The sequence below is a fragment of the Aulonocara stuartgranti genome, assembly GCF_965226115.1.
Source record: "Aulonocara stuartgranti genome assembly, chromosome: 18".
NCBI classification, from domain to species: Eukaryota; Metazoa; Chordata; class Actinopteri; order Cichliformes; family Cichlidae; genus Aulonocara; species Aulonocara stuartgranti.
In genome coordinates, this window is record NC_138954.1 from 25,379,382 (window position 1) to 25,389,872 (window position 10,491).

At 47.2% G+C, this 10,491-nt stretch overlaps 1 protein-coding gene across 2 annotated transcripts in view; it reads right to left on the reverse strand.

Annotated features, from left to right (window-relative positions):
• Window positions 1-8,469, reverse strand: part of ephb3a (eph receptor B3a) — a 38,533-nt gene extending 30,064 nt beyond the window's left edge. The window contains exons 1-2 of one of the 2 annotated variants that reach the window (XM_082512416.1): window positions 7,841-8,469; window positions 2,022-2,086 (exon numbers count right to left, since the gene is read on the reverse strand). In XM_082512416.1, the coding sequence (XP_082368542.1) occupies window positions 2,022-2,086; window positions 7,841-7,904 (129 nt within the window). In that variant the 5' untranslated portion in view covers window positions 7,905-8,469. Of the gene's footprint in view, window positions 1-1,233; window positions 1,321-2,021; window positions 2,087-7,840 lie in introns of those variants that run through there. The other variant, XM_082512417.1, reaches the window with a different exon arrangement.
• Window positions 8,470-10,491: the final 2,022 nt, after the last annotated feature.

Consider the following 10,491-nt stretch of genomic DNA (forward strand, 5'->3'; position numbering starts at 1 on the left):
AAAAAAATCCCCGTGATTATCTAATGCTTTCTCTCAACGCAAAAACAGTTCCATTTCTCGCTCAGCACCGACCGAGCTGCGGCAGAAGCTCAATTTTTAATACGCTGATAATTAATATTAAATAATGTTAAATGCAGTGCATCCTAATGCAAACTGTTCACCCATAGAGAATGTTGAAAACAGCTAAGTGATGTCTGGCATAAACATGGTTGCACGAATATACAACACGTGCACACCAACACACATTCCCACGACGTGCGTGTGCGCGTACACGTGGCCTGTGCAGAATAATTTGCAGCTAAAAAGCTTCTAATTGCATGAATCATTCAGAAAATTCTAATTATGATGGACTTTCAATGGAAACATTTTCCCATTAAAACAAATTTCACACATTATGGCTGTTTGACGAGTTCTGATACCGATCGTGTGTCGCAGCTCAGATCATCATCAGCAAATCAGTCACTTGCGGGGCTCCGTCAAAGCTCAACTTCAGTAGCTATTAAACAAGGTGCAGACACACCTATAGAAGGCAGCGCTCGCATCGATGTCTGTTGCGCTGCAATCGAAACAGCCCCGAAGGAAGACTCGGTTTCTGTAACCCCCCCCCACCACCACCACCTCCTCTCCTCCATATATGTATAATGCAAACAGTGAGTTATTTATTAAAACGGCCATCTAAATGCAATGCTTTCAGTGTGATTGCACTATGGCAGCACTCTGGAGCATTTCAGGTTACATGGACTCTTATATATATCCTCTTATGCCTACACACACAATACAGGAGCACATATTTGCATCTGCTTCGGTTTGTGTCCCTGCGAGTCTGATGTCTTGCTGTAGAAATAGTGATTTAGGGGCCCGGTGTGACACGGGCACCAACTATGGCTTTATGTGTTGTTAACAGTTGCGTCTCTATATGGTAACTAACATTAGCAGCTATGATAAATGTATCGGTGGGTCAATAAATTTAGTCCATTAGGAAATAACCTTGTGAGAAGTCAATTGTTTTGATTCCCCACCACCGCCGCCCCACCCTCTAATTCCACGTCGGACTGAATGCTTCGTTTCCATAACAAATGAGCGTTCCAGAAATTGATTATTTCAACCGGAGGAAAATAATGCATAACTCATCTCACGTCTCTGAGCTCCCCGCGTGCAATTTATCCCCAAACGATGAGCCCAAGAGTCAGCATTAGGCGTCGTAAATCACCGGCAACCCCGCTGATGCACTACCTGACAAATATGATAATTGCCGGGCCTCCTTGAACGTATGGGCTTGTCAGGCGTGAGGAGAGGGGCTGCCTCGCCAGTCGTGACATATGACTTCATGGATGCTGGGACATTTCAGAGCCGGCCCTTGTTTGGTTGGGGGGGAAGAAGGGAGCCGGGGCTGCCGGAGATCGTTTCCATGGAAACCCACCATTTCCATTGACTGACTTTGCGCTCATGTAGCGAAGACAAATTACACTGGCCGAGTGTGGGGGAGGTCTGTCAGGCTGTTAGCCCTGGGGTCAAATTCATGTTGTTTTATTTTCTCACAATTCCTATAGGGGGTATCAGCTGAAAACCTTAATTTCTGTCTGTAATGCGCTCTTGGGCCCACATTATAAAAGACACATGCTTTCAGTTATCAGGCTACTCTATCCTAGGGAGACATTCAAGGTAAAGTCTAGCAAATAGTCCTTAAACGTGGCGGGGATTTGACTCCTGTTTGTGCGCTTGCTCATTAGTATGTTTAAAGTGCAATATGCACAAAAAGCACAAAAGAGATATTCCTTTGCTGATCTTTTCATGTGGTCTGAAAATCTTTGATATCCTCCACACAATGTCTCACAGTGTGCTTCTCATTTGCTTTATAGAATCCGAGAAAGCAAACATACACTGCAAAAACAAAGCCATAAAGCAGCAGGAGGTGTGCTGTTCAAGTCAGACTGGGCTCTATTAACAAGCAAATGGAACAAATGCTGTTAAAAAGCCAGGAGAAAAAAACACAACTAAGCTAAACACATGCGCAAACTCACCCCACTCTCTGGGAATGTGGTCCAAGCCAGCTCTGTGGTAGCCCACCGACTGTCCATAAGGGTTTCTGCAAATTAAGAGTAGGAGTAAGGTTCACAAACTGGGAATTAAATAGTGTGAAGAAGGATAAAAACAAAACAAAAAGTGTTGCAACACTTTAAAGACCACACACACACACACACACACAGTTCTCTGTTCTCCAGAAACGGATGCAGGTAAAAATGACACACACACCCCTCGCTCCATAACCTCCACCCACATGCGTTCAGTTTTTTGAAAGCTCTGACAATCGTGGCATATCTGTGCTGCTGCCTAATTAAGGCTTTCTCTGCATTTGGCACCCACAGATGCACTTCTTTCAAATATTCACTTGTGGACTAAAAGAACAAAGCCTGTTCAGGGTTTTCGTCAGAGGGGATATATCCCAGGGGAATTGAAGGGGGGGGGGGGGGGGGGGGGGTCACATGAGCAGGAATATATTGTTCTCTGAGGCAAAAACACAAAAAACTGTGACCTCTCTCAGGTGAGCAGATGCTTACGTCACCTGGCTGTTTACAACTTTGGTGAGAGCCAAGTCGACAATCTTTTTGGGGGGGGGGGGGGGGGGGGGGGGGGGGGAGGAGAAGTTGAGAATAAACAGCAGGATCAATGAGCTCTGTCGTCTGGCTGTCAATCACACGTTTACCTGAGTGGGGGTGATCTGCTGAGTTCATCTGATACCTCACTCACTCTTGCAGCTGTGTGGCCGTGCAGGCTCCCATTGTTCCCCTGCTGCTAATTACTGAAACAATTACACTTTTCTTCACGGAGACTCAATGACACAACTCCCGCTGTGCACCATTTGCTCACAAGTTGTTGATAACAGCGCCGGAGAAGGGTGTGAGAGGCTAAAACAAATAGCGTGTCCTGTGTGGAGCAACAGTAGCACTTGGTGGCTTTGTTCCGGTGGAGCCCGCTGAAGACAGTGGTTACACCACAGTGTGTCCTTGGCTTTTGAGTGTCACTAACTAAAATAAGTTGCATTTGGGTGTCTAAATCGGTCGTCCATCTGTGGCTGCTGATATGAGCGATGTGTGTTATTCAGGCAAAACCACAGCGGCTTTTCTTCTTCTTCTTCTTCTTTTTCAGAGCATGGGAGATAATGGACATAGATCTATACATGCACGGGGATGGATTACTTTTCAGTGGTGGTCAATAGTGTGCCAGTGGAGATGCAAGATTACACTAGTTTTCATTCTAACTTCAGAATGAAAGACACACAGTGATTGGTGGATATAGGAAATTTTACCTGGGGGTGGGGGTTTAGGCAGGGTGGCACATTTCTCTTTAAAAAGGTATTTGAAAATCCCCTATATGTTAATGAAGCCAACAAAAAACGCTTTAAAACTACTTTTGTATCATTATCTCTTCTAAGAAAACAAAGAGACAATAAATGAGACGCAAAAAGGTTCTCCAGTATAAATACATAAATAAATAAATACAGAAAACAACTTAAATTACTGTACAGGACTAATAGAAGGCTCCACAGCAGGGGGACACTTGCCCCCCCTTGCCCCCCCTGTAGATCCGCCCCTGCACTGATCTGTCTTTCATACAGTTACGTTCACATCGTGGTTAAAGGGAAGCAAACAGACACCCCGATGTGGCGTTTTTATGCTAGGTAACGTTGGATGTGTGTGTAAATGATAACAGCCGCTTGATGTGCAGCGATAAACTGAGAGTTAAATCCTATAAGGCTTCACTAATAAAATGCTTGAGACTGCAAAAAGTCAGTGAAGATGAAGCACGCAAGTTTAACATAAAGCTTGAAACCGGGGTGGGTGTGCTGTGTCTCAGTTTGATCTAAAGCATGATTCATGATGATTCAGTGCAACCATGCATCACGATTTCCTGTAGGTCACCCGTGTGATCGGATCCAGCCACTAAGAGTTTATGTAATGAGTTTATGCTCCCTGATTGATCAGTCGCCATCTGTGATCCTCGGGACACGTAGCAGCATTTTAGACACTTATGGGAGCAGCTTTTCCCTTTCTGACTGGGATCCAGCTAATCTAGCCGTGTACATGTAAGACGTAACTGTGCATTAGCGTCGCTAAACGATGGTTAATTAGGCATTCACTAATCACATAAACTCATAATGACTTGATAATTTTGAAATAATGGAGAGCAAGAGGAGTCGTGCGTCGTGCATTAGCTGAAGAAGAACTAAAATGTTTTCCTTTACACCCTTTTTAAATTTTATATTCTGTTACAGTGGTAGATGCTCACATTAAGCACGGTCAAAGTTCAGTGAGGTGAGCATGTGCAGGAAATCCCTCTGAGCTATATGAACCAATCACTTAGATAGCTTTTTTTGGTTCTTGGCTCTGTGTGATGTCAGCAAGAAGGAATATCCCTAATATGGTTAGCACTAAAGCCCCACCCCCTTGTTATTAAACCTTCTGTATACCAGAGGCAGCCAATCAGAGGCATGCTGGCTTAAAGGACAAGGAGCTAAAGCATGTTGTTTCAGACTGAGAAAATAAGGAGCTGGACCAAGACCCAGAAAGAGGAAAATTAGGATTTTTTAAAGCTAGGAGGTACTCCAACCCAGTCCAAGAATAAAAATCAAAGTGCGGGAAATTAGCATAATAGGCCACATTTAAGTGTGGGATTTGTGCTTAAGCAGAATTTATTTAATGTACAGTACATTCAGAAATGAAAAGTAGGCTGCTAGGTTGGAATAAGCATACGAGTGGTTCTGCAATAAAGAAAAAATCATTTAATTTAAGGAGGAATAAGTGGCTGCTTCCATTTTTGTGTGTCTGCGTGTTGACAATAGAAATCCCATTTACCTGGGCATGATAATTAATAGGTAACATTTGCGCAGAGGGCAAATGCATTCTCAGTTTTCTGAGCTTTACGTGCGAAAGGGCATGAGCGACAGCGGTTAATAACTTCACTTGTCGAGCCCGAATGCACGTTCGTGTACAAGGTTGTTTTACTGATTAGCACGACTCGAGCCAGAGAGAGGAGGGACTAATCAGTGAAATCAGCGCCTGTTGTCTTTGCTTGGCTACACGCGGGCCCTCGCGGCGCACAGCCAAGTGAGCACTGGACGGCTCGCTGCTGATCCGTGGATGCAGGCCCGTCTCCAGAGTGTCTGATCCACCCCCCACACCTCCCCTTCCCTCTATCCCCTGTACCCAGAGGCAACAGGAGACAGATCCGCTCAGCCTCAGCTAACCACAGCCTCGAGCTCATGCCTCTTTAAAACAGGCTTCACCTCACACGGCGCAACAAGCAGGGGCAGCAAGGTGACCAGCTCATATCTGTAAAAGCCCCCTCTGTGAAGGCAAGGACTGCACCCAGCTGATGTGAGGGAGGGGGGGTTAAGAGGGGAGTGGGTGGACCTTTGACCTCCATGCGGAGCAGGAGGAAGACAATATGTCTACCGAGATCTTAAAGACGTGGACTCCTGTGCAGTCTGGGCTCACGTGCTGCTCGAAACAGTAAAGCTGCAGCTTTTCGTTCCTCACCGGAGTGTGTCAACGTCCTCCTCCTCCTCCTCATCATCAAACCACTGACTCCCAGAAACCCGCTGAAAAAGATCCCATTTGTTCCACACCTCTTCCCCCTCCTCACCCACCCCTTCTCCCGTTAAATTTACAATGCCTCTGAGATCCCCTAACTGCTATAACTCAAATCCAGAAATCTCTTCCCCTCCACCACCGTTACCACCACCTCTCCCATAAAACTACAGCAGCAGTGGAGTCGTTCTGCCCCCAGGGGTAAAAAAAACAATGCTCTGCAGTGGGAACTTTAGAGCACCACCACCCCCGTGGCATTTGAGGCTCTTTCTTTCTCCCTTTTTTTTGTATTTTTTATAATCGCCAAAATGCCACACAGCTCTGCGCTCTGGGAGCTCACACACGCTGATGTTTTATTCACTTTGTACGAGCGGCCGCATCATGAAAGAGACCCCCCCCCCTCCCCCTTGTACTACACAAGACACTGCCGACAAGCAAACACATGAAATATTAAAAGCCCAAAACATCATCATCGTCGTCGTCGCCGTGAAGATCTGTAAATGCTGCAGGTGTTAATAATAAGAACTTCACTCACAGTGCACCTCTCTCTCTCTCTCTCTCTCTCTACAGGCTCACAGCTGAGTGCGACGCTCAGTTTGACGCCTGATGATGAGCACCTTTTTGTGCTGCTGACCTAATTTAAACACATGCAGCTGCTTTTACAGGTCAACAAATAACGATTCTTGTTGACATTCGTGTGTGTAGGAAGTAGGGAAGGAAAAACAAATGTGAATGAGGCTCGCTTTTAATATGAAAATCCCCCCTCCCCCCCCCCCCCCCCCCCCCCCCGGTCCTCCCTTCGAGCGTTTTGCACCGCAGTCTTGCAGGGCGCGTTTGTAAAACGCTTTCTGAGCGCTCATCCATCTCGTTTACGAGTTTTTTTTAAAAAGAGTACAGTAAACGCCGACTGTAAATGAGAGCATTAGAACGTAAAAACGTCACAGCTGGCCCAGGCTTTTACTGCAATCTGCTGCCGCGAACCGGAGATAAGTCATCCTGATCACTTTGGCAATTAAAGCGCACACTTTCAAGTTGCCAAGGTGGATCCAACAACAACAAGAGACCCCACTGTTCAAGGCACATGTAATCCCGCCCACACCATCATCACCACGACTTCTCATTTAAACCCGAGTGATGATCTGCCCTTCATGTTTACCCTCAGAGGACAAACATTAGTTAACCCCCGTGCTTTGAGTAACACTTAGTGGTCGGGCTGAGGGGGGAAAGCGGGGCTGATCACCTTTGGCGTCAGAGCCCACTGGGACTCGGGGAGTGCTGCTGCCGCTGCATTGATTTACTTGCTGACACCAGAATTGATGAGGGATCAGGGGCTGGCCACGGTCCAGGAGAGGCAGATTGGACGGGGAGGGGAGAGAGGGAGGCGAGGCAGAGCAGAGAAATGTAGCTACAGCTCGGAGAGAAGAGCCCACGGGCGAGGGAGCAAGGGATGTGGGCGATGGTGGGCTTCTCCCCCCGGGGGAGGTGGGGCTCCGGGGTGGGCTCGCAGCGCACTTGTTAAGCCGCTGACCTTTAACTCACACTTGTCATCTGAAAACGTTTCACATGAGCGTCCCAGCGGCATTGTCCGGGGGCCAGAGATTGAGCCACACCGGGACTTGTTAAAGCAGCCCCACTTAACAGGACCCACAGCATGTCTGCACCTCTCGCACGCATCACAGGAGGAGCCCTTTCTTTTTCTCCTCCGTGGAGTCCGTCTCTAACCTCTGTGGAGCTGTGGGGGGGAAGAAAGGTGGGGCAGGTGGGCATCCTCACCGGGCTCGTGGGTGTGACAACAAGGACAATAGCAACAGGGCAGTCCTTCAGCCGCAATGGAAACACAGGGGAGTAATCACACACACACACACACACACACACACACACACACACACACACACACACACACACGGACTGGGGCGTTCTGATGCATGTGTGCATGAATTGCAGACTGACGCTCAGCCCAGGAGCCCGCCTTATATTTACAGCCGTAATTACGGAACACACGGATGCCGTGTTGCATGTAATCTCTCCGGTGTAGACAGCGTGCATCACTGATGTGGTGTTCAAACTGACCTCAGCGTGATTCACACTGTCATGAAAAGGAGGCACAGTGTGTGTAATTGTATGTTTTTGATTTTTGTATCCCTCTGCCTGACAATAACATGGTTCGCTGTCAGTTTATAGCGCCTACAAACAGCCCATTGTTCATCCGCGGGGAGCAAAAAAGTAGTGATGAAAAATATCAAACGACCTACCTTCTACAGCCAGGACCACAGGGACAACGAGGCTGCACACCCACAGCAAGTAATCCATTGTCATAAACCAGGCTTTTGCAACATGAATAAAGGTGTGTAGACCTGGAGTGGATGGATGGATGGATGGAGACTCAACCACGGAGCACCGCAGCCGAGCTTTTTGTTCCCCTCCACATTCTCATGTCTTCAGCTGTGATGAGGGCTCTCGCCGCCCCATTCAACCCAAATCCTCAAAAGAACAAGAGGTAGCCGAGCGCGTCTGTATGTTTGCATTCACCCAGCTCCCCAGATCCTCCCCGGAGTGTAGTTGTGGATGCGGTGCTTACAGGACCGCTACGCTGCGCCCTTTTCTCAGTCTCATTCTCTTTCTCTGACTTTACCGACACGGAGCCTCGGTCCAGGGGCGCATCTCTGTGCTGCTGCCCCCCGCGGGAGAAGAGGGTGGAAGCCCGGAGTGTGAAGCGCTCTCCGCCCGCAGAGGAATCTGTGAAGTCCGCTCTGACCAACTCCGTGCGGCTGTTGCTCCTCTGCGAGAGATGTGCGTCGGAATGGCAACACAGGGGCACAGACACACACACAGACACACACACAGAGGGGGGCTGGGAGCTCGAGGTGGCGTCAAGGCAGACTCCGTGAACCCTCAGCTTCTGGTAGGCACTTTCAAAACAAGAGCATGTCTTTAAAGACAACTGGATAGACATAAAAATCGATGAATCGATAAATAGATAGATAGATACCTTATTAATCCCAAAGCAGCAGCAGCAGGATAAATAATTAAAATACTACACTCTACAATAAATAATAAATGAATAGCACAAAATAAATTATTATTTTTGTTTTTGTTATTATTGTCAAAGAAGCAGCAAAAGCTGTGATGTGGTGTGTTATTACTAATAGAAATTCTTGAATTTGTAGTTTATTTTATATCATGTAGTTACAACAACCTGTGTTCACAAAACTTTATTTATTTAAGCCACTTCTATTCCTCCGTGGTCTAGTACTTATTACAGTTTCCTTATATATCACTGTCACCGGTTCAAGACTGAAAGGAGGGATGAACCCGACCTCAGTGGACACAGTACTCCCAGTAATGCTTGGGTAAGTGGGAGGGGTTGTATCTAATGTAAAATTTATGTTAAATTAAATATGCTGATCCATTTCTGTATTGTGGACATCCTTTTTGTAAATAAGGGGCCGCTTTTTTGTTGTTGTTGTTGTTTAATTATTTTTATTCTCGGTATAAACATTAATAAGTGACATCAGCTAAATTAACCACTGCACAGGCTAGATCAGCGTTAGCTCCTGCTTTACTGGCGTTTTACCTATGGGGCCTTTTATTTTGAAGGCAAAACATCCACATTTCCGTTTTTCACCTGGACGTTTTCGTGTGGTTTAACGCAGCTGGCGGGTTGGAGGGAGGAGGTGGGAGGAGATGGAGGAGGAGGAGGAAGCTGGTTTGCCAGCAGCCACTGGCCCAAAGTGTTTGTCCGCGCTGGCAGCAGGTAATACCAGCCCGGACTCCCCGCTCATTGCCATTAAGTGGCGATCAATTGTGGCATTAAGTGGACTGTGGTCGTACTGGTTGGAGGACGTCAATATGAGCTTTGATAACAATGGATAGAGAGCGCCTCTCGTGGGTTATTGAGCAGCCTTTGAGGCTGATACACTGCAATAATAACCAGAAGTGATTTGAGCTGCATGAGACAGTTTTACTTGGTCCCATCAGCCCAGTTCATCTTTACCTAATGCATCAATTGATCAATCCTACTATAAAAGTGGGGCTGTGCAGGGAGAGTTACTGAGGCCTCTTGGGAAATACTGCTGGGACATATAATTGTTTCCCTGTGAGGCTTTCAGAAAGACGATACAGTTTACCGCTCATCAAAGTGTCATCTCCAGAGCAAAGCGGCGTCGTGACAAACTGCCTGCCCTCATTAGTTCATGCCATACTTTGACCTTTTGCAGTCTCTGTCTTGCAGTCTCTCCTTTTAGGTCCTTTCCCACCAGACCCACCCGGCCTTTTGTTTCTTGACGGGCTCCAGCAGGGAGAGTGTGTGTGTGTGTGTCTGTGTGCTGGCTCGCAGAAGCTCTCAGCTTAGGGACAAGGCTCCCCTTCACGATGCCAATTCATCCGTCTGTGCGCCTCAGCTCCCTCTGCTTCATCCCTCCGCCTCCACCCACCCCTGCTGTACCCCACACAGGAACACACCCACACACACAAAGCATCCCCCCCCCAATAAGTCCCTCTGTGCCACACACTTAAGACTCCCCCATCCCAAATCCTCACCCACCACTTCCAATCCGCCCTCAGCTCCCTTAAACTTTCTTTGTCCCTCAGGCTTTGTGTACTAATTAACTACAGTTCAGTTCCCAGCAGGCTCGGGTCAGCTTCCACTACAGAAACCAGTGACAGACAGCCTTTTTTAACTAGTTATATTCAAACTAAGAAAACGACAATGACGACGACAAAGGACACTGTCGCTTCCGGCAGCATCACTGGAGTCATGATGAGAGGAGGATATAAATAATGAAATGTGGCAGTGCAGAATTTAACTGCTGCTGCTTCTCTTTTTAATTTCTCTTCTTGTTTTTGACATCCTTCATCGGCTGCAGATTGCTTGTTGTTTGTTTGTGGTGTGTGTGTGTGTGTG